Source organism: Phocoena sinus, chromosome 5 (assembly GCF_008692025.1).
Source record: "Phocoena sinus isolate mPhoSin1 chromosome 5, mPhoSin1.pri, whole genome shotgun sequence".
Taxonomy (NCBI): Eukaryota; Metazoa; Chordata; class Mammalia; order Artiodactyla; family Phocoenidae; genus Phocoena; species Phocoena sinus.
The window spans coordinates 128,272,988-128,298,981 of NC_045767.1; the positions used below are offsets into that span (position 1 = coordinate 128,272,988).

The 25,994-nt window shown below is 33.3% G+C and overlaps 1 protein-coding gene and 1 non-coding gene across 3 annotated transcripts in view; both read right to left on the minus strand.

The window, feature by feature from the left end:
- The window catches only part of GRID2 (glutamate ionotropic receptor delta type subunit 2), a 1,366,547-nt gene that overhangs the window by 1,094,670 nt on the left and 245,883 nt on the right, over nt 1-25,994 (minus strand). For both annotated transcript variants that reach the window (XM_032633736.1, XM_032633737.1), the window contains exon 2: nt 4,197-4,352. In XM_032633736.1, coding sequence (XP_032489627.1) covers nt 4,197-4,352 — 156 coding nt within the window. The remainder of the gene's footprint in view (nt 1-4,196; nt 4,353-25,994) is intronic.
- On the minus strand, nt 8,856-8,962 carry LOC116754857. Its single transcript, XR_004350187.1, has one exon. It is a non-coding gene; the product is annotated as a U6 spliceosomal RNA (small nuclear RNA).

The following is a 25,994-nucleotide window of genomic DNA, read 5'->3' on the forward strand; positions in this document are numbered from 1 at the left end:
CAGGAAACACTGGCTGATGAGGTATACACACTGCAAACCTATGCTAGGAAAGTTGCAGAATTCAGTCTAAGAATTTTGGAATTAGCAGATTTTTTTATCACAGTAAAAATACCTTATTAAAGCAGAGAGGAATATAAATTATGAGACTAAGCCCTGGAATAAAGCATCAAATAGTGCAGCCACATAAATCATTCTTTTACATTTACATCTTCTTTGAACTCAGATTTAGCCTATGGCACCAGAAATATTCACAATGAATTGTGATGTGTTTCAGAGAAGTGCTTTTTCCTACTTAGATTTCCTTATACTGTTTATGGCTCTGCTACTCTTCTGTTACCCCTTTTACACACATGATACGGATACGTGTATATTAAAAATAAAGGAATGAGACTGATTTCAGAAACCATAAACGAAAGCAGTCTTATTGTTTTACACTTAACAGTAGTTTTATTTTGTAAGATATATGAGGCAAATCCAACTGAAATCATCACTGTATTAAAATGAGATGTCTATTTTTACAAGACTGTTTGGGAGCAATCAATGTTCACGTCCTGGTGTGCAAAGGAGTAAGTTAAAGGTGGACCAGGCTGCAACTTGGAAGATGAGCAATCTTAATCATGACTGCTTTTTGTATTAAAAGCAGCTTTTATAACTATATTGTTTATAATGGTTTTTAACATAGCAGAAAGGAGAATAATTATGATAGTTACTCCTTCTTCTTTCAAGTAGAATCATTTGTGACTCTACAGTATAAATCTGTCCTTACACTCTTTTCACTATGCATTTCATTTTTAGGTATTTTTCCTAATAATTATTTCAAAATGCTTTAACTGAATTTTGCCATTCAATATCAACAGTGCTTAACATATCTCCTGATACATCTGATGTATGCAAGAATTATACATGCAGTCATATTTCTGCATTCACCATCCAACGTGAACATTTTTACAAATGCATTCTCCTTACATTCCCTGACCTTATTTTCTTATAAATCCCCACCTTTCGTGGCCCATAGTGGTGCTGGTCTCAATTAAGAGCTAACAATATAAGCAATTGCTATTGCTTTCAGTAGAGACAGAAGTGCCTTTCACACCAGCCATTTGTGTATCTACATTATATCCAGTATATAGGTCCCACAGAGGAAACAATCTACAAAAGAGATGTAAGGAGAGAAATCTACCACAGCTGCTTTGGTCCAGGTCAACTAAACCTACAAAAGACCCTTTCTGGATTTCGGTGATAGTAATGAGTTATTTGGGTTGCAGTCAATAGTTGGATGAGGTAGCAGAACAAAGGACAGCTACCATATATCCTTTAATCAATTTTGAAGTCAGCCACAGAAAAAACTAGGAGGCAATTTCAGCAATGTGAAGACTTCTCTAAAGAGAAACTGAATAATTATAATTTCTATAATCCTTTAAGAATCTAAATCTGGAAATTTGTTCTAAAGATTTGTGTAACATCTCATCTATAGAGATGAAATTCACCTTAAAAATACATCATTTGTGTTCTAATTTCTTCACTATTTATAGATGAGGAAAACCAAGGATGAATATGAACTGAGTGGATTATACAATGCAACTGCTGCTGATCAACTAGATTGGTATTTTTCTACTGATCCATGCCATCTAAAACCCACGAACATAAATAGTATATATCACAGCAAAACCATGCTCAAAACCATGAATTTTTAGATGTTCATCAGGAATGCCAATGCATAAACAATTGGTAATAATGATATCACTGAATCTCGTGTCCATCTTTACAATGTAAAAAACAAATAAGCTGATTTAAGGACCTCTATTATAGATTTTAATGGTATTGCAGCCAAGATATGATGATAGAAAACTTGGCCATCTTTGATGGTTCAGTTGAAGTTTTCTTCTAAAATACTTCCTCAAAACATTTAAGAAAATATTCCAGAATACTTTTTTGTTCTCTTTCAGTTGAATATTTTCCCTTATTTTTGCAAACTAATCAATTACAATAAGAGCTCTAGAAAGAAGTATTTTTACTTCTAACATTAGCTGAGATCTTTCTTGATACTGAATGGAGAAACAAATTAGCTCCAGAGTTTCCTAGAACTTATTTCAGGTTCATTAGCCAGAGCAGACCATCAAAATAACTGGTCCAGAACATCCTGTTAGTATCAAAACCCATCAGGCAAATTGTCAAGCTCTTCATTCTTTCTTGACAAATATCTAGCTGTCTCTACCTTGGAAACATAAAACTTATTTACTCTCTCAATTTTCTTTCAGTCCACAAATTCTTTCAAGTCACAATAGTTCTTTTGAGAGATATTTTTGTTTCCAGAATTTAGCTGGCAGCAGAATGGCTACACAAAGCAATATGTAAACAGATTAACTGTGGTACTTTAAAAATTGTCTTTGTTTTTCAAATTGTAGTCTCTAAAAAGGTGTGAGGGGCATATTTATTCATCTTTTTAATTCCCTTCTGCTCATTGTATTTATTTTCCATTGCTTTATCCACATTTTTTCAGTCAAAGTGGATTTTTTAAAAGCATGAGTATTTTAGCACGTCTTCAAAGTTAATTTACAATTATTAATATGTAGTTAATAAGAAGACAGTCACAAAAGTAAGTCGGTCCTAATTTTTTCCTGCTCTCATTCCAGTCAATAAAACTAATAGTTGAAAAAGAAATATCATAGATACTTCTTTTAAAGAATAATATATACTTCTTAGTGTATATATTCTTTTACATTATTGGGTATTTCCCACAATTTCTACTTTATTATTTTTGCAGACTGCTTTATGAATTCTAACATTAATTTAGACAGCTTTTAAACATTTCTATAGAAAATTTATCAACATAGCCATGATTTAAAGTTACAAATTCCCCGGATAATTCTGATTTAAAATGTAAGAAAATAACTGGGTGCTTCTATTAATCTGATTTTTTAAATTGATGTTTACTTATTAAAATTAAAATTCCATCATATTAGTATGAACAACGTATTTTATTGAAAAACAACTTTTACTTAAAACATTTCTATTCATTTTATTAAAATAATATTTTTTCACTCCATCAAATTAATAAGAAGGAAAATCCATTAGATCACTAATCATTCTAACCATTCCCTTACTGACAGAAATAAGCATAAATAAGCTTTGCTAGTAGCCAATGCCACTGATCAAAAACACATTCCAAAAAAGGTTACCTGTATATCATGCAGATACATTAAATTAAAAACATTTATCTTCCTTACCCCTTCAATACTTTTCTTTAAAAAGTTTCCTGCCAAACTTTACTCCATTTAATATCTTGTCCATATTTTCTTCTGCCAAATCCTCTTTAAGTTTTTAATAAAAGAAATGTTCCATTTAACTAAATTAATTTTGTATTAGTATCTTTAGTCTAAATATTATCACAATAAAACATAAAACAGATTAACAAAAAATACTTTCATGGACAATGATTACTTTGCCAATCAAAAGGCTAAATATTTCATTAGAATAATAGCATCAAAACTAGAATTTTATTAGTGTATGATCTTTCAATCAAAACCTTTGTTCATATAAATGATCTTTCCAGTATAATAAAAATAATTTGTATTTGTATGACTTTGTACCTATGAAAACTTTTAATTCACTCAAGTATATAGAGAGAATGGAGAAAAGTGCTTTAATATTTGGCACATTGTAGAGAGTAAAAAATTTATAGCCTAGGTCAGTATGTTAGGATCCCAGCACAAAATCTTTCATTTGTACGTAGTGTCTGAAAGTTTTCCTTCTCAAAAGGAAAACTTTTGAGAAGGAAAACTTCCTTCGCAAAGTAAGTAAATAAATTTATTTTAAGTAAATTTAAGTAAGTACAAAAATTCCTTTCTTACCTTATCTTATCTCAAAGAAGACACAAGTAAAAATTCAGATTGAAAGTCGTATTTTTAAGGAATGCTTCATTTATACTGAAGTCATAAAATGTTGTAAAGTTTTTATTACAAATATTTATGACCATTTTCATATTATATTTCAATTAAAACAATAACTTTCCACACTCTGCCCTTTCAGAAGTGAAATACAGGATTAAAATTTACCAAATACTCTAAAAGAAAAGCAATGCAGCAAAGATGCAAAAATGATGCCCATGTTTAACGGCATTTAAAATTTTTAATTTCATTGCCATTTGAATTGAACCAAAGAAACAAAATAAAAAGTGGAGTGCTGATGGACCTTACCTTCTTGAACTGCTTGAAAAGGGTTGTTACCATCAACAAATGTCACCGAAAATGTGATTTTCTCAGTCTGTAAGATCTCCTCATTCTGGTTGAGGTCGCCAACTGCTGTGCGAAACACCTCATCATCCTTTTTGGCAGATTCATCAAAAATTGCTCCTAGAAAGAAGTGAGTATCACCATTAAACAATAACATAAATATTCTGTCATGCCCTCCAGAATTACACCAAAGAGACTTATGAATTGAAAAACGTACACTTTCAATTAAAGCACACACTTCATTACTGAAACACATTGTACTGGAAGCAGTGTGAGAGCTAAGCAGGAATGTAGTTAGTTCTCCCAAATGGAAATGATGAATAGTACATCAAAGTGTTTTGCTGGAAGAGTATCGGGAAGACATTATAATAAATACAAAAAGCCTCTGCAGGACAAAGTGGTTAAATACACTGAATGTCTCATGCCATGAGATCTTTAAGAATTCATAACTTGTAGAATTTTTTTTTCTGAACAGGAGAAAAATCAGGAAATTTTCTGAGAGTCCATTCATAAATAGGAATCAAATTTCTACAATGATCTTAATTTACTTTTTCTCTTTTTATTTCCCTCTTTCTTTTTTTTTTTGAACAAGAGTTTCAGTATCTTTTACAATAGTAAATTCCATAATATTTATTGAAAATTTAGAGACATACAAATCTCTGAGCAGAAGTAATGGAGACATATTTCCTGAAGAACATAAGTTCTAGTGAATAATTATGGCATTTTTCCTTCATATGTAATAATGATGATGATAAGAGTTGTGGCTAACTTTTATTTGACTGTGTGTTTGTCAGTGTATTGATTAAACATCCCAGTTCTAAGAGTAAACTGATTTCAAATCCTAACTCTGACATTTGTTAAGTATATGACCTTGAGCAAGGGATTCAAATTCTAAACTCCACATTCATCATCTGTAATATCTAATAGTAAAAATAATATCCATCTGTAAGGATCATTAACTGTATTAAATGATACTATGCCTGTGAAATGTAAGTAAATTGTGGTAACTAAATATGTCTCAATACATGCTAGTGTTTTCTTTTTTTGAATACTGTAATATAATCCAAACAAAGCTTAACATGTTCTACTATTTTCTTCATATTACAGTATTTAATTTAATCCTTAAAATAACTATGTGATATGTACACTACTACACACACATACAGTTTTAAAAATTAGGATTCCATGCAAGAAATATGCCTAAGGTTCCACAATAAGGGCCAGAGCTTTTGCCTCCTTACTCCAACGTCCTTGCTTTACATCACTATGGGATACTGCCTTCCAGGATTGCACCCAAAAGACATAAAAGTGTTCTAACAGGGATTCTGACTTTACAGCATATCTGGAGTTTCTTTCCTATCTGGCCATGCATACTTTATTTGCATTCATTCTGACTCTTCCAGTTCTAAGCAAGCACACATTTTTTAATTATTTACTTTTTAATCATAAATAATTGGGACAATGTACTCTTTGTGTTTTTGAATAAACCTAATGAAGACCCTGTTGACAAAGAGACATATACCTCAGGGTCAATAACATGATAAAGGAATAACTGTATATGTACATATCCACATACACATCCATATACACATAACACATATTTCTTGACTATATTCATTACAGTGTGTGAAGAAATAAAATTATGTGTATATAAAAATGATTTTCCACATATAATACGGGTATTATACACACATATGAAAAGATAAACGCACTATATGTGCAGACACAAGTATGCATATATATGTTTACACATACACACAAATACACATATATGTATAAACAGAAGCAGACACACTTTACATCTATCAATTTTGTTGATTTAATAATTCTTTAGCTGAAGCCCCAAGTCTTCTAGCGAAAGATAATTATGATATTAAACATGCATTATTAGAGTCAGTTCATGATAAAGCAAGGATGAATCTATGTCGATTTCTAACAACTGTGGCAAGTTCCTTTTGACCTCTCCACCCTATGTGGCTTCACCATGGGAAAGCAAGAAATGATTACTTTTTGCTAGAGAAGGCAGAGCATCTAATAGGCTTACTGTGTCAGGTTGGCTTTCTCTTACCACTGCTCTTCTATGTTTGCATGGATTCACTGACTACTTTGACCAGCCTTTTTAAATCCTTCCTTTATGTTTCCTATGTATGTGAATACCTGCCATGGCTAAGAACACGAGAAAAGGGTGAAGAAATTTTTTAAATTGATAAATAAATTATTTCTTAATTACACTATTATATAGCTAATACCCAGACTATTAATACTTTATTGATGTAATCAACATATGTAATAGACATTAATTTCTGCCCTATCCTGTCACCTCTGAATTAGAAATATACTTTATAAACTAATATTTAGGCAATAAATTTTAGATTTATCTTGATAATTTTAATTCACATTCTTGAAGACTCATTTTAATTTGTGATAATATTTATGAGAATCTAAGTTAATCCTTACACTGAAATCTAATATTATCAGACTGGGATATAAAAATTTCTTTAGCAGCTTTTTAGGAAGTGTGAAATAAATGTGCTATAACTGGAGCGAAAATAATCAACTTGTTTTAAACCAGATAATCTAAATGTCTATTCTCAAAGAAGTGATGTATATTTATATAGAGATGTTTCAGCTTGTCATGGATTCTAAATGGGTCTTTTGGAAAAGTTTCTAATCAAACTTTTTTTATAGCAGGTGATGTTACTGACTTCTGCTGAGTACTGCTAATGCATTTTTAATGGAAGCATTTTACTATTACCTGACAGAACACTTAAAATTGCTTTAAACATTAAACCTGGCTTAATAAATGGCAGAAACCTGCCAAAATGATAAGAAATTAGTCAATTCTGTGCTGAATTAAGACATACTGAAAGCAGTTCATCTTTCTGCAAACAGCAAAGAAGTACACAAAAGAAATGATTCATCTTACTGCACACAAGCAGCATAAACCAAAGAACAAGAAATCCTAGCCAACATTTCAAATACACTTATTTATTTATTTACTTTTTCCTTCAGCTATAAACTCTCATCTTAAATTTGGCTTTTTACCACAAAAGTACTGTTAAATGAAGCATTTTGTATCAAACACAAGTATTCTGAAAACAACCTCGTAAGTTCCACATGAAGAATCTCAGGAAAGACAGTTCTTTCTTATGGCATGCACTTCCAATAGTATTGCAATGTCATCTCTTTATCCTTTGTATTAACACACACACATATTAGCAGTCTAATTTAACTTCAAATATCCTAGATTTACTTTTTGAAACTAAAGTTTCTCAAATGCAACATACATAGCTATATAGCTTACATGATGACACAGCATCTATTTCTTTCCCAGCTATTTTTATTAGCACATTTTAACTGTTTTTATAACCTGGAGGTGAAAACCAGATCCAACTTATTGTCAAGATGAAATAATTCTTCCGCCACTTACACACTCACTCACACACACACACACAGTGTTTGATCAACAAATTATACTCTATTTACACTTTGCATTGGCCAAACTGGAGGGAAGAATAACCAAGAAAACAGGCAGAGAACAAACACCTCCTAAATATTCCCGTTCGAGCAATTTTTAATTAGTCATTTCCACTATTTGGGACTTATGATCTGCTCCATCCATGGGAGGGAAAAAAGGCTTCACTTATCCTGACACAAAGAGAGTGACATATTCAGGTGACTCTACATACAAGTTTTTTTTTTAAACATCTTTATTGGAGTATAATTGCTTTACAATGGTGTCTTAGTTTCTGCTTTATAACAAAGTGAATCAGTTATACATATACATGTATCCCCATATCTTTTCCCTCTTGCATCTCCCTCCCTCCCACCCTCCCTATCCCACCCCTCTAGGTGGTCACAAAGCACTGAGCTGATCTCCCGGTGCTATGCAGCTGCTTCCCACTAGCTAGCTATTTTATATTTGGTAGTGTATATATGTCCATGCCACTCTCTCACTTTGTCCCAGCTTACCCTTCCCCCTCCCCGTATTCTCAAGTCCATTCTCTAGTAGGTCTGTGTCTTTATTCCCATCTTGCCCCTAGGTTCTTAATGACCATTTTTTTTTTGATTCCATATATATGTGTTACAATACGGTATTTGTTTTTCTCTTTCTGACTTACTTCACACTGTATAACAGATTCTAGGTCCATCCACCTCACTACAAATAACTCAATTTCGTTTCTTTTTATGGCTGAGTAATACTCCCTTGTATATATGTGCCACATCTTCTTTATCCATTTATCTGTTGATGGACACTTAGGTTGCTTTCATGTCCTGTCTCTTGTAAATAGAGCTGCAATGAACATTGTGGTACATGACTCTTTTTGAATTATGGTTTTCTCAGAGTATATGCCCAGTAGTGGGATTGCTGGGTCATATGGTAGTTCTATTTTTACTTTTTTAAGGAACCTCCATACTGTTCTCCATAGTGGCTGTATCAATTTATATTCCCACCAACAGTGCAAGAGGGTTCCCTTTTCTCCACACCCTCTCCAGCATTTATTGTTTGTAGATTTTTTGATGATGGCCATTCTGACCAGTGTGAGATGACAGCTCATTGTAGTTTTGATTTGCATTTCTCTAATGATTAATGATGTTGAGCATTCTTTCACATGTTTGTTGAAAAATATGGAACACTTCACGAATTTGCGTGTCATCCTTGCGCAGGGGCCATGCTCATCTTCTCTGTATCGTTCCAATTTTAGTATATGTGCTGCTGAAGCGAGCACTACATACAAGTTTTTAAATACAAAATATATCATCCTTGTCTACTTATGTCTTAGAAAGTAATTAATTATAGTTTATAGTGGCATTAAAAATGTTGAAGTCTTAATTTTTTAACTATTGTAAAGGGTCATATGTACAGGTTAATAAAATCATTTTCTAAAATTTGCATTTGTAAATATGCCTGTTGAAAACAAACATTTGTAGGAAGTTACTAACCTGGGACTTCCCTGGTGGTGCAGTGATTAAGAATCCACCTGCCAATGCAGGGGACATGGGTTCGATCCCTGGTCTGGGAAGATACCACGTGCTGCAGAACAACTAAGCCCGTGCGCCACAACTACTGAGCCTACACTCTAGAGCCCTCAAGCCACAACTACTGAGCCCACACACCGCAACTACTGAAGCCCACACACCTAGAGCCTGTGCTCCATGACAAGAGAAGCCACCGCAATAAGAAGCCCGTGCACTACAACAAAGTGTAGCCCCCGCTCGCCACAACTAGAGAACGCCTGTGCACAGCAACGAAGACCGTATGCAACCAAAAAATAAATTTTTAAAAAATAAAGAAGTTACTAACCTGACCACATCCATAACTCTCAAAAACATTTTAAGCTTTTATACCTTCATGTCTTTATTCATGGTGTTGTCTCCACCATGGATATATGCCTTGTCTCCTTAGCAAAATATAATTTCCTGGGCCATAGAACCTATCTTTGTTAGTGTCTATAACAGAGCCTGAATATATTAGATACTCAAGAAACAGGAATAGTTTAAACTTTCCTTATATTAGTTAGGCATGATCTTGTAAAATATGATACCTAAATTCAAATATAGGAATAAAAATGTAAGTTACAACTAATTCTAAATTAGAACAAAAGTAGAATTGCAAATGTACCTGTATGTGAATTTATTATCACAGGTATTATCATGACTCCCAAATTATTCAGCAAAGTATTAATCATATACTTATAGTTTTAGTTTGAATATTTAAATTCATCTTTATCTTATACATAAGATAAGAGGAAAGTAGAGGAAACATTGTTTAGCTGGGAAGGTAGTGAAAGAAAGAAAATGTCTTCACCTAGCTCAGAATTTTCCTCTAAAAATATTGAGAAAGATTTGGATACACATCTTGAAGGGTCACCAGAAAGAGACCCATACCTGTACAGAGGTTAACCTACTTTCTTTCTTTCCATACCACGGTCTGTTAGTCTATGCCCACAGCTGTGCCTGCTTAACAAAAACTAAGGCAGAAGCCACATAAGCCAGACCACAGAAACAGCTTGAGCAGAAAGGTCCAAGATGGTGACAGTCCACTGCCCTGAACTGGTTCCAGCCTGACCACCAGGGCAGCACCTGTACAGATGAGACCCAAAACATCTGAAAGTTGCCTTTGCTTCATTACCATGCTAGGATCTCCTCTGAAAGGGAGGACTTGCACTTTGCTAGCACAATTAATGTCCTGCACAAAAGAGCCCATAGGACTGTGCATGTTTTGGCTTTTTCTGGAACTTACTGCCACTTTCCCCGGGTTCTGATGGCACACCCATCTCTTAACCCTTAAAACTTTCCCACTTCCCTTCCCCATTCCTTGATCAAGGCATAAAGTTTCTGCTCTGCTTTGCCAAATCTGGTCTCATTCGATTGGCACAAGCAACACAAGGCAAGGGAAGGACCTAGTCGGGGTCCACCAGATCCAGCACTTCTATAAAAAGAACTTTTCCACATACAGAGTTGACAAAATTACTCGAAGGTCTGCATATCTCATTTTATATAACTAACATACCAAATATCTTTTAAAATAAATAATTCTAAAAATTGAAAACAAGAAAGGATCAACACATGAACATTACCCTTGCACAATTTCTGCTTAAAACCTTATCATCTAAAAAGACATGTATGAAACAACTGCCCCAAAACATATGATCAGATTTCAGAGCTGCAAATAAAATCAAAGTTACTAGTCTTTTTTATTCTCAGAGTTCAAACTCTTTACTTATTTAATTTTGCCTAATATATATAAATTCTCTATGATACATAGTTTTAAAAAGAATAAACTTTTCAAAGGTACTACATGCATTGAATCTTTAATTTTCTTTGAAGCAACAGAGTTGATTCTCTTGGTATCTCTCTCTGTGCATTTTTTCCTCTTCTCTTTTTTCCTCTTTATCCATCCATTCATCCACCCTGTCAACCTTCCCTCAACACAGAGATAATCATCGAAGCCAGCCATTTTGTTTCTTCACAAGTGATTTGCTGACAGGACAGCTGAAATCCATTACATCTTGCATCAGACCATAGCAGAATTAAGATGCCTTCATAAGATGATAACAGAAAGAGCAATTGTGTATTTCATAACTCATAGCTGAAATTTTAAGGATGGTATACAAAAACTTTCTCATTTTTCAGAAATTTTAGTGAAAAGATTTTAAGTAATTTAACCAAAATTACACAGCCAAGAGTTAGAAGGGGTGGAGTAAGAATTTAGGTTTTCTGGTTTCAAGTTTGGAACTATTTCTTCCATATAATGCTTTTTTGTTTTTTTTTTTCATTTCAAGCACATACTCCATGTATGTGCATATATATATTACCTATATAATCCATTATGTCATTCATGTATACATATGTGTGACAATAACTAGTACTATAAATATATTAGATATATATTCAATAACTAGTAATACTAGAGAATATATATACAAACAGATACGTATATATTTGATAATGAGTACTAGTCTGGTAATCAGCATAACAAATTCATTTACTATAAGCCAATGAAGTATTTAAAATTGAAGAATTATAGTAAAAACCTGAACATAAGAGTTTTCACATAAAATTTATTGTCTTTTGCCTTAGAAGTTTCAGCAATTTCACTCTGGAGGTCAAATTTTTTCAAAATTTTATGTGTATATTAAAACTCTCAAATAGGTTTTAATCTTTTTGTTTGAGAAATGTTTATTAACTAGGCCCAGTTTACAAAAGTTTTTCAATAATATTTTTGCATGTTTTTTGTAGATACAATATTAAATCAGATTTCTCCTTTATTTCACCCTTCACAAGAAGAAAAAAGGTTGAACAAGTTCAATACTACTAGACAGCAGGAAAATTTAGCAGAATTGTGACCAAATGAACTTAGCATTTTCTATATCATTTGGCATCTTCATCTGAGCATACAGACTAGCTACTATTTCAGTGAGGATATTATTAAAATGAAGGTATCGCATATATATGTGTGTGTTTATGCATGTGTGAGTGTGTGTGTGAATATATATATAAAATCTGCCTAGATAATATTAATTACATTGAGATATCCTCCATGAATTAATTCTGTATAACAAGTATTTCCAGCAGTCTTTTCTCATTCAATAGAAATTTTCTGAATATGTTCTACATTAATTTCTTCGTAGACAGGAAATAGGGTTTTTAGAACTCTATTTTTCCTTTCAATCAGAGGTATACTTTCCTCAGTTCACCTTATCTAACCCTTCATGAGCATTCTAAGGAAGTAAATCAAAATAATAACTCTAATTGTTGAAAGGCTGTGCTGGATATACACCAAAGTCATGGCAATTAGCAAATATTATTCTGAATTATAGATAATATGTTGTGTTACTCTCAAGTTTATAATAATTGAAATAATAATAATTAACATTTATTAGTAATAAGCATTGTAATAAGTAGTTTACTGGCATTATATCATTTAGTATTGATGAAAACCCTTTGATGGAAATGAGGCTCAGGGCAAGTAACTTTCCCAAGACTTAAAGCTAGTAATGACTGTGGCAAAATTCACAGCTCTCACTTTCAAGGCAAACTCCCTAAGATATCTATAAGCTTAATATATGACAATATATTTATTATAATAAATTTCTATATTACCAAGTGATATTTTTATTATCAAAATTTTATGTGTATATTAAAACTCTCAAATAGCTTTTAATCTTTTTGTTTGAGAAATGTTTATTAACTAGGCCCAGTTTACAAAAGTTTTTCAATAATATCTTTGCATGTTTTTTGTAGCTACAATATTAATCCCAATAAACTAAACTATACCATTTAAAGAGTAGTTTAACTCAAGAATTTACACATTTTTTCCCAAAATTTAAATCTGCTTTTGGGATAATTATCTACCATATACAACGAACCAAGTTGAAGTAAATTTTCTAAACATGTTAAATGACAATTTTTGCATTAACTTTAGAATACTATTAATTGAGTTCCAATAACATACGCACTTTGATATAGTCTTAAATTCAGGGTTCAGAACAAATCTCTATCTAGCCTTTCATTTTTTTAAGACCTTAGAATTTTTTCTATTTTAGTGACTAGTGATCCTAACAGAACAACAATGCCAGAGTCATTGACTTTATATATTAAAGACCTTTACTAATTTACCTAGGTCTGTAATATTAAAACTGTGACCAGATATAGAAACTAACGGGTTCAGTATCTCCCAGTGTCTACTGCTTACTTAGCATTTTGTTCTCAGAGTTCAAAGTACATTATACTATTAACTCCCAATTCACCCACCATAATTATCTACTTTACAGACAAGCATCATTTTGTTTTAAATATAGATAATCAAGTTCAAAGAGGATATTGCTGAGATCACAGACAGAATTATTTATGATTAGTATAGAAAGATATAACTGGAAGGAGATAAAACTCCACACAGATCATTTAAATGATTCTACGTTAATACTTGAAAGCATATTGTAATATAAGAAATATTTTTATATTGCAGATACCTTTAAATCCTCAATTTCCCTCAATATATTATAAAAGTGACTTAAAATGAGAAGGGCAAATCATAGACCAAGTAGATAAATTATCAATGACTATCTCTACCATTTCAGGGGAGGCATTTATGTCGGAATGTGACATGCCATCACAATGTGAGCTAAGTCAAACTCATGAAGGGATTCTTCATTGTAGCACAAGTCCTTTTTCTCACGCTAACTCTCCAATGACATTTGAATTCACATTTCATTTGGAATTCTTGTAAAGTTACCCAGAAACCCAAAGCACATTTCAACTGATAGTACTGCCACTTAAACATCTGACTTTGCTGTATGTTTTCCAAAAGTCTGTGGGAGAAAAGAAAATGAACATTGCTTAAGGGACAGATAATCTGGCTTCTCCATGTGGAGCATAATAGAGGCTAATCTTTAAAACAGTCATTTTATGCTGTAACATAGATCTTCTCTGAATAGCTTACAAATATTTTTATATAAATTTGGTCTTTGGGGAATAGAAAGTCCAAATCAGTTCTTCTAATAAGAATTATTTGTACTTTTTAAAGAATATCAGATATTGAAAGATCAATAATCTGTATTTTTCTTAATAAAAATGGCACTATTTACAGAAATTCTGGGCAGATGATGAAGTAGGAAGCATCAGGAATCTGTTTCCCTACTTAGACAACAATTGGAGGGTTAGATTCTATCTGACAAAACTATTGTGGAACTCTAGAATATATTGAAGGATTGCAACTTCCAGAGGAAGACTTAGAGTGTGAACTGCAGTTAATTTCAGTCAATGTCAGGCCTTACCACAGTACCAGCCACCCATCCTCCACCCCTCAGTTATGTAGCTGGCAGCTGTAAGCCATTTCAGGAGCACCTAGCATACAGCTTGTGGGCAAAATGGACCCTGTCCTCCATATTTCAGGGATCTGTGCTCTGATGACTGATTGCTGCTTCTGATATTAGAGGTGTAGAAAAAGAGGCTAGCAGCCATTTTTTTGTCCAGTCAAAATTAGATATTTTTTTATTTTTCAATTTTTTTTAAATTTTGTATTTTATATTGGCAGTCATTGTTGTTGCACGTCCCTCCACTTTTGCAAGCCCCTCCCTCTCTGGCTGAAGTGTCTGCCAGAGGCGTTAAAAAGAGGGCCAGCAGTCTTTTATTCCCCCACTCCAATTCATTTTTCTCTTTTTGGGAGCCAGACATTACCGACAAGGGCATTCAAAAGCACTACATACACAGGGAAATGAAAAGTCATTGCCTAGAGAAAAAAGCAGGCTCAGAAAAGAGCTGAAAAGACCTTAGGTTTACAATGCAGGTTGATCCCTGGCACAGAGACAGCCTACAACAATAAAAATGATAATAATAAATAAAAACAAAAACAACAAAAAAATGGAGCAAACTGGTAGTAAAGGGAAGAATCTGAATTTAACTCCCAGAATTATCATATCATTATATTTAAATGTCCAGTTTTCAATAAAAGAATCACATGGCATACAAGAAACAGGAAAGTATGGCCCATCTAAGAGAAAAAAAAAATCAACAGAAACTATCCTTTAAAAGAGGTGGCAAGACATTTAGTCAAAGATTTTAAACAGCTGCTTGAAAGACATTCAAAAAACTGGAAAAAGGTGTGGAGAAAGTCAAGAAAACAATGGATGAACAAAATGGAAATAACAATGAAAGTATAATAAAACCTAAAAAGAAACCACAAAGAAATTCTGGAACTGAGAAGTACATAATGAAAACGAAAAATTTACCAGACAGATTCAAAGAGCACACAAAATAAAGAATCAGTGAACCTGAAGATAGGACAATGGAAATTATTAAGTCTGAAGAACAGATAGAAAAAAGATTGAAGAAAAGTGAACAAAGTTTAAAGGCCTGTGAGTATCTCAGGAGAAGAGAGAAAGAAAGGATCAGAAAGAATATTTGAAGAAATAATGTCAGAAAATTTCCCAAACTTGATGAAAGACATGAATATAAATACCCAAGAAGATTGGTATATGAACATTCAAGTAAGATGAACTTAGAGAAACCCACACTGAGACACATCATAATCAAACTGTCTAAAGTCAAAGAGAGAATCTTCAAGGCTGCAAGAGAAAAGGCACTTGTCATATACAAGGGATCCTCAATACGATTACCAGCAAATTTCTCAGAGATTTTGGAGGCCAGAAGGCAGTGGGTGAAATTAAGGGAGAAATTAACATATGACCAGATAAATAAAAGCTGAGGTTATTCATTATCATTAGGCCTGCTCTGCAAGAAATGCTAAAGGGAGTCCTGCAGGTTGGAATAAAAGGACACTAGCTAGTAACTTGAAGCCACATGAAGAAATAAAGATGTCAGTAAAGGTAAATACTTAGGCAATTATAAAAGTCAGTTTTATTATAATGATGGTAACTCCATTTTTTTCTACATGATTTAAGACACTGATATTTTATTTAAAAGACAATCATTAATCTAAAAGCTAGTATTATTGATTGTAACTTTGGTTTGTAACTGCACATTTTATTTTCCACCTAATTTAAGAGACTAATACATTTAAATAATCATTAGTTTATATTTTGGGGCACACAATGTATATGGATATAATTTTGTGTCATCAGCAACTGAACGGACTGAGGATGAAGGTGTAAGGAACAGAGTTTTTGTATGTTATTGAAGTTAAATTGGTATATACTCAAATTAGAATGTTATAACTTTAGAATGTTAAATGTAATCTCCATGATTACTACAAAGGAAATAGTTATAGAATATATACAAATGGAAATGAGAAAGGAATTTAAATATTTCACTCCAAAAAACCAATTAAGCAAAAGAGAAAACAGTAATCCAGGAAATGAGAGATAATGAAGGTATAAGACATATGGAAAACAAATAGCAAAATGACAAAATTCCCTTTTTATCAGTAATTAAGTATAAATGAAATAAACTCTCTAATCAAAAGACAGAGTTTGGGGCTTCCCTGGTGGCGCAGTGGTTGAGAGTCCGCCTGCCAATGCAGGGTACACGTGTTCGTGCCCCAGTCCGGGAAGATCCCACATGCCACGTAATGGCTGGGCCCGTGAGCCATGGCCGCTGAGCCTGCGCGTCCGGAGCCTGTGCTCCGCAACGGGAGAGGCCACAACAGTGAGAGGCCTGCATACCGCAAAAAGAAAAAAAAAAAAAGACAGAGTTTGGCAGAATAGCTATAAAAATACATGATCCAAGTATATACTGTCTACAAGAGATTCACTTCAGGAGAAAATATTTGTAAATCATGTTTCTGATGTGAGATTAATATCCAGATATATGGGGAACTCCTAAAACTCAACAAAAGAACAACTGGATTCAAAAGTGGGCAAAGAACCTGAACAGACACTTCTCCAAAGAAGATATACAAGTGGTCAATAAGTACATGAAAAGACACTTAACATTACTAACCATTAGGAAAATGAAGATCAAACAATGAGGTAACACCTCATACTCATTAAGATGGCTACTAAAAAAAACAAACATAAAATAACAAGTGTTGGCAAGATGTAGAGAAACTGGAACCCTTGAGTACCCTTGGTGGGAATGTAAAATGGTACGTCTGCTTTGAAAAACATCATAGCAGCTCTCAAAAAATTAAACATAGAATTATCATGGGAACCAGCAATTCCATCTGTGTATATACTCCCCCAAAATTAAAGAAGGGTCTTGAAGAGCCATTTGTACACCCATTCTCATAGCAGCACTACTCTCAATAGCTAACGTATGCAAGCAACCTAAGTGTTCAATGATGGATGAATGGATAAGCAAAGTGTAGTAAATACATACAATGGAATATTTTTCATTCTTAAGAAGGAAGAAAAAGCTGATATACACCACAACATGAATGAACCTTGAAGACATTATGCTAAATGAAATAAGCCAGTCATAATAAGACAAAAACTATATGAATCCACTTATACAAAGTACTTAAAGTAGTCAAAATCATAGAGACAGAAAGGAGAACGGTTGTGTACTGAGGCTGGAAGGAGAGGGGAATAGGGAGTGACTGTTTAATGGGTACAGAGTTTCCATTTTACAAGATGAAAAGAGTTTTGAAAATGGATGGTGGTGATGGTAGCACAACATTATGAATATATTTAACTATCAAATTGTATACTTAATAATGGGAGAGATGGTAAAGTCTGTTATGTGTATGTTACCATTATATTAAAAAATTAGAAAATGACACTGTTTAATTCTTTAATTTTTAACTATTTTTATATTGACTCTGTGAAGTTATCCAGAGCTTTATATCCTGTGTTTTAGTCCGTTTCCCCATATCACACATTTAATTGAACCAATATCCTATTATTACAAACTTAAATGGTATGACAAGAACAGAAATAACTGGTTTATGAAAAGAGACTTTTTAACACAGCAGAGCCATTCAAACTCTTCCCAAACTGAAATGATGCACATTAAAAAAAAAAAGATAAGAAGGTAGCTTCTTGAAAAGTACATTCACTGAAAAGACTTGCAGATATTTTTAGAAATGGAACAGATTCAACCTTTTTTCCTCCTGTAACAATTCACTAGATTCTTTTATTACTACCTTCAATTACCATTTTAAAAAAGTGAGAACTGATATATGGTACTATAATTAAAATCACAGGTGAAAGAAATACCTGTATGAAAAATATATATATAATGTGAATGCTATGCATGCTCTTCAAATATTCAAACATACTTTGCACACAAATAACGTAGTTTAGCCCATTTTCTACACAGTAAAAATTCTAATTTTATGTTTAAGACAAAAATTCACTCTGTTTCTACATTAAAAAAAAATCATTTTACCAATCTGAGTCAACTTAACTAAGTAAGTCATTTGAAATTAAGCACTTCAGAACTATAAAATATGGTCTTCATTTCTAAAGAAAATGAATGCACCCTGTGGCATATTTCAGGTAGCAAAAAGGTATTCTCTTAATATAAATTTCACACCTCATGGTTTCATTATCTCTGAACCCACCTGTAAAAATTTTATCTTATTACATAAGCACTTTTAACTAGCAAAACCAAAGATTTTACATCAATCTACTGAAAAAAATTTTCCGACATGTCCTATTTTATGCTATTTCATATACTGAATAAGCAACTAATGTTAGGGAGCTGCATAAAGATAATGCTAGGGGGTTGCCCTATAAAATATCTTTAAAACAGTGAGAAAACAATGGTTCTATTATAACTGTAGACTAGACAGCAGTGAATGAGATATGAGTTTCCTTACAAGGATGGCAATATTTTTAGGTATTTATTAGATGTAATGGTTGCAAAATATACCCAATTTCTTGCAGCTACCAAGATCTGTATCACAGTCATTGACTATCTGTAAGTCAAAAACTTATGAAAATTCAACTTTCAAGTCCTATTTTCTGTAATCACTTGCTAGATAATCTTACAGTAAATCTTACAAAAATGGCCAAAGTTGTGTATGCTTGCCACTGTTAGTTCTATTTGTAAGAAAAGAGCAACAATATTTCCAAACGTTGAAATTCCTGTTAGGTAGCTCCCTTCATCCTCATTTTATAGGTGAAGAGACTGACAATCAGAAGAGTTAGGTGAATTACCAATCACATAGCTAGAAATAAATGAGCCAGAACTTGAATCTAGAGCTTCTGGGTTCCAAAATCTATAGTTCTTATACTAATAAACTGTATCTGTGTTAAAAGTTTAGTCCATTCCTGAGCCAAAAATATTCTGCTTTCAGAATAAGATGTGCTCAAAGAAGAGACAACAATGAATGTCTTCAAACTATCCTTAATTTATCTCTTCAAACAGTTTCACTCAATGACATGGTATGTAGTATTCCTCTTTTGAAAAAAAAAAAAAAGCAGTTGTATATATTCCGTTTCATATGTCTATTAAAATTGAGGGGAGATGTTAGGTTGGCAAATTAATATGTGGAAATGAAGCTTAAGAGAAAGAGGTCTGAGTAGGATACATACATTTGAAAGTCATCAACATATCTTTGGGGATTAAAGACCTAAGACTGGACATGATCATATAAGGAAATATCATAAACGGAGAAAAAAGAGACCCAAACAAATCCCAGAGGCAATCCAGTCTTAATTAGAAGAAGAAAAGTAATCCAGGATGGATTAGAAGGTACAATGATTGATCCAGGGGAAATATCAACTAAGAAAAGCATTAAAAGCAGCAAAAAGGAAAAGTTTTTCAAATAATTAGAATGGCCAAATATATGAAATGCTATTCAGAAAACTGAGGACAGATAAATATCCTTGTCCTGTGTTTGATAACATGGACATTGTTCATTATTTTAATAAAACCTACTTCAATGGAACTAGTGGGAGTGGAAGCCAAATTAAAATGGGTTAAAGAGTGAACAGGAAGTAAGGAAGTTGAGAGTTTCAATACACATCTAGAGAATTAACCTGGCATAAGGGTCCTGTGTTTATCTCTCTCTCTCTCATTAAGCTGGAAGCCCTCCCAAAACAGGGCTCATGTTTAACTTTCCATCAAAGTTAATAGTCCCCACTGGCTGGCACAGTGTCTTTCATATAATAGACCCTCAATATTTCTTTGTTGAACCATAGTGGTGGAACCAGAATTCTGAAACTTAGCGAATAACTCAATCAGTGATAGAGCTTTTAAAGATCAAACCTTCCTCTCCAGATATACTGAATCAGAATCTCTGGTGTTAGGAGCTGAAATTCCATTGCCATTTTCTAGATTCTTTTATAGTTACGTTTGGTCAAAAGAATGTGAGGAGACATGGGATATATGCCGTTTCCAGTACAAGACATTGGTTAAGAACCAAGTGTTTGCATGGTCTTTGTCTCCTGATGTCTGTATGCACAGAGACCCTCTAGGATAATGAATCCAAAAGCTGCAAAAATCCTGGATCCCTATGTGAAGACATTTTTCTAACCTCCCAAAATATATTATCCTAAGAGTAATCACCTAGGTAATATATGACCCTAAGAATACTTACCTATGAGAATCCTGGTTCTCAAAGACTGGCCCCTAGAAAAGCAGCATCACTGTCATCTATGAACTGGAGTGGGGACTAGCAATCTGTTTTTTAACAAACTCTCCTGGTGACTCTAATGCATGCTAAAGTTTAAGAACCACTGGTATAAAAGGATACACTTTGTTGAGGCTTACACCTATGTTATTGCCCTATATCCTCTACAAAAGGAGGACATAATGAACCACAGACTGTTTCATTCAGTCTGAATTTTTATTTTTAATTCCTTTAATCCTATTGATGCTTCCTAAGGCTATTTAATGCTGATATTGTAAACTCAGTTTTCCCAAAAAGGGCTATAAAAGAAAAGTTAAAGATCCAACACTTCTGGAGAGTGATTATCATCTATTAATGGACTCAGCTTTCATTGAGATCTGCTCTACAATTGTTTTCTCTAAGGTCTCCACTTACAGCTAAAAAACCTTGAATTTTTATGTTTCCACTTACTTTTACTTTGTCTCATTTTCAGCCATATCTTCCTTGGTGCTGCTTAACATTCTGAAGAAGTTCCTCTAGCCAAGGTTCCCTTAGAATTAGTGAGGAACACCTGATGTCTTGTCAGTCTGAGATGGCACCTAACCTCTTAAACAAGTCACATTTATATGATCAGTAAGTTACTTATCAAAGGTTGAAAACCTGAAGAATTAGAAGTGGTAATTTTTAATGTCTCTTTTGGTCATAATTCTGTAACGTGTATATTTAATCTATGTGAGTTTATAGATGTACTGAATACACTTTTTTTTTAAGGTGTCTAATTTTAATATAAGGAAACTTTTTCTTCTTATTAAATTGTCCAAAAATGTAATGTGCTTCCTCTTGCAGTTAGGTATTACAGAGGCTGGAAAATGTCAGAAATTACATATTATAAAAAGATAGTATAGGTAAGTTTAACAGCGCCTCAAAGTCTGAAATATTTGCTTCTCAAATTGTATTTCAAAACAATTTTATGCTTCAAGGTTCTGACAAGATGACAAACTAGTAAAGGCTTCCCTCCACCAAATCAAATAAACAGAAACTTCAGAAGGTAAAGGGAGCCATATCGAAGGAACCAACATAAAAACTCTGAGAAAACCTGGGGGAGACCAAAACTGGTTTTAAAAGGTAGCTGGAATGTCAGAGGCAGCCAGGAATGGTAGGCATATCAACAGATCTGTAGAATAGTCAAAAAATCCTTCCAGGGGGTTATAGAGGCCTCTGTAATTGGATCCTTTGTTAAATTTCAGATCTCAGACCCTAGTATTCAGCCTCTTGCTCATTAACATCCAGTTACCCCAACCTCCTTAATGTCCCTAGAACACACAACACATGTTCCTATGTCAGAGATCTTGATTTTGTTCTTCCTTCTGCTTGCAAGGCTCTTCCCTTTAGACAAATACATGGCTGGTTTTCTCAACCTCTTTGGGTCTTTTCTCAAATGATACCTTCTTAGTGAGACCTTCCTTGATCACCCTATTTAAAATTGGAGCCTCTGTCTCCACTCCCTTTCCTCTTTCCTTCATTCATTGTTTTAGCATCATACATATCACCATCTGACAGATTACATATCTTAACTATTTTGTTATTGTTTATGTTCTTCCCATCTCTAAAATACAGGTTCCACGAGGCAAGGGAGTTTGTTTTCTATATTCATAAAAAATAATCAGTACAAAGAAAAGTGCTTGTTGCATATTAGGCAATAACAGTGTGTTCAATAAATCAAATTTGATTATAAGATTGAATATTTTAAAAGGTATCACAAACCATATTAACAGTATAATAATATTTGTGCAAAATGTGTCAACATATAAGGTCTTGAGTCAAAATTGTTGTTCAGAGATCCACACTTCAGCTTTATTTGCCTTGGACTTCACCTTGTAGATAGCTTTCATAAAGCAGTGAAAATTTGAAAAGAGTGTTCTAAGAGGTTTCATGCTCTAGAGTCCCATTTCCCAATAAAATTTTGCTTTATTTATCTAAATGTAATTAGAAATTTGTGTAAATTCTTAACAAATCCCAAAGATCCTTCTTAAATTAAGATATAACAAATATAACTAGAGAAATAATCATAGTTCAGCAATGCTTAATAAATTTTCAAATATGCTATGAATCCAAGCGAGCATGTTTTTCTGTAGAACCTGCAAATACAAGTTTAGCACCTTTTGTAGATATACATTAGTTAAACCTGGAAACCTATCAGAATATAATCTGAGATGGGAAAGAGCTCCTGAAAATTATCTAATTTGGAAATAAGGAATCCCAGCCAGTTTGTAGATAAACCATTTATATGCAGTAGGAAACAGAACATATTCTATAATTTGAGAAAATAAATAAATATATTTTTTGAAGGTAAATGCATCAGATAGAATTACAAAGGAATGAAAAAAAGAACATCATTACATAGTTTACTAATGCCTATTGGAGGCTATTTGATCCTACAGATTTTTGGTGATATTTGAGGCATTTTGTAAACAAATTAATGTCAGCAAACTATGTGTAGCATATATGAATTAGTGAACAGCCAAATACATATGTGATCATTTTTAACTTTTAAAGGGGTAACTACTTACAAGAAAGGACACTTGCTAAATAAGAGATTCTGGCAGGTAACTAATGGGAAGTGAAATGTTAATCAGAGTAAAATAAATCTCTAGACTGAGCAGCACTTTAGAGACAGGGATATGAAAATCAACAGCTTTTTATAGCAAGTTTCCATACCCAACCACTGCAGTGACAGCCATTCACAAGTGAGCACCACCATGACACAAGACTGCTCATACTTTGGATGAAACTGTGTAATGTGCACCAGAAAAATGTGCGGTCTTTGGCACAGTTTAGCCTCATGGATCACCATGTTCTTATAGCGTTTCTTCCAATTATTTGTCATTAGCATGAACAGAAACAGGATCTTTACTGTTCCTGTATATAGATTAAGTTAGTTATCACTCTTTAATAATAGTGTAATTTCTTCACCTATTCTATAGAAAAGTATCTCAATGTACAATAAAGATCATGGAGAGGCAAGGAAGTTGCTCTACATGTTGTTTGCAAAAGAGAGAAACTTTCTGTAGCTTTTCTTCCATTGTGGAGGAGGCATGCCAGCTGTGGAAAGGCAGATGAATAGATCCAGTCAGGCCTAACATGTATCCATCCTATTGTCCGAAACTGTGTTCATTGGATACGCTGTCAACAAATTTTCTGGTCCCTCTTTTCCGTTGTTGGCAAACTTTATTTTACTTCTCTGAATACAATTAGAGAGTTACATGCTATGCAGAATAATGACTCTAGATTCATTTTGTATCTTGAAAAAAGTGAAATTTCTCTATACTGAATTGAATGGTAGTATGAACTTTCTGGCTTTTTTGCTATGTATGGAAATCATGACATTTTGAGATGCTGCCCCTTGAATAACTTTTACTTTCATTTTTACATGCACATACCCCCCCTAAAGTAATTTGAAGAGTAATTGTTTTACACACATGCATACACACACATATAAATAATTTGATTTTAATAATATTCCAAAGAAATTTATAGGATGTCACTTAAGTGCAATAGTTCAAGAAACAACTGATGTCAAACTGCTTTTTTCATTTTCCTTTTGGAGAGAACACTTTCATTTTTGATTCTAAAAGTAAATTATCTGTTAAATTCATTACTGCTTAAAAAATTATTGAGTAATCATGCTATACAGCTATTCACTTCAGAAGCTAATATATCTGTCACTTTACCAGACTGTACTATAGACATGCCATTTTCATAGGTATATGGAATATTTGAAGCAGATAACATATACTAAATAAATGCAAGTTCCTAAGTTTTTCCTCCCCTCCCAATTCCTCAGAAGAACTAATTTATTTTAAATAAATGAAAATATCTCAAGTAAAGAACGGTCAAGTTAGAAAACTCCATGTATTAACTGGCAAAATACAATACAACATGCAATATTACACTTAGCTTGGTTACTAGTGTAAACTTTATAAAAGGTGACATATAACAAAATATTACAAAATACTGTACTTAGATTTCAAATCCCCGTTCTACACTGGACAAATTAACTTTTTTATTTTTTTGATCCTCAGTGTGGCAGAATTCTTAAACGTGCCACCCCGCCAAGGTTCCTGGCCCCTAGTGTACGTCTAACTTCTCCCAGTTATTCAAATACTAACCTGGGGTTTCCGTGAAGGGATCTTTCAGGTGTAATTAAGGTCCTGAATCCGTTTAGTTTATATATTACTCACACCTTACTGAGGCAGAAAAGTTGATAAACCTACCAGCTCTTGAAGGATACCAAAAACAAGCAGTGGTGGGAAAAGTGCTTCCACTTATGAGCAAAGAGAACTCATTCCACTTCTTTATAGCTTCTCATTTTCAGAACTTTCCAAAAGCTTAACTAAAGCACATAATCCCAACAAAGTTACTCTTTTTAATCATTAAACTAGAAAGGTGTGTGTTTGGCAGGGGGAAGGGGGGAGGTTATGATGGTGAAATTACAATTTAATCCTTTACAAAACCACTCAGAAAGCTCTTATTCCACAGGCACTGGCATTCATGAGGCAGTCTCAAAGTCATGGGAAAACAATAGTATCAAACACACAATTCTCTGTGCTGAAGAACAGAATTGGCCTCGATAATTAGAACTATAAATATTATGCTCACTTACCTATAACTGACAAATATAAGTCTATAAACTGTTTCCATAGAAGAATTTCATAGATGAGAACTATGTATATTTGAGTACCTGTTATGATTATTGCACTCTGTAAGGTATTTTACATATATATCCTACTTTAACCTTCACTAAACTTTTGTGAGGTAGATATCATTACTAAGAAAATTGTAGGCTAGAGAATCAAGATTCAAATTCTTGACTGGACTGCAAAGCCCAAGTTCTTCCCATTATGACCATTGCTTGCCTATGTTCCTACATATCCCCAGGATGGCACAATTGGGCATGAGAACTTGGCAGAGAGTGGTCTGGGAATAAGGCAGCCAATACTGAGAAATGAGAATTGACCATAAGCACTGTTTGGAACATAACTTGTAAAAATATTTATAGTAAAATTCAATGCCTACCTAGTTTTAATGAAACACCTATCATTAGGTTAGTTGCAAAGTTATGGTACTTAATGCTCAAATAGGGAAAAAGTTTTTAATTATGTTCACTGCTGGTTTGATACTGTACTAACTAGCCCTGGAAATTATTAGAATATTGCAATATGATTTACATGTCACTCACTGCTCATTACCCTGGGGGAAATCTGAGTAATTTCATCTGTAGTCTACAGAGTAAAATACAA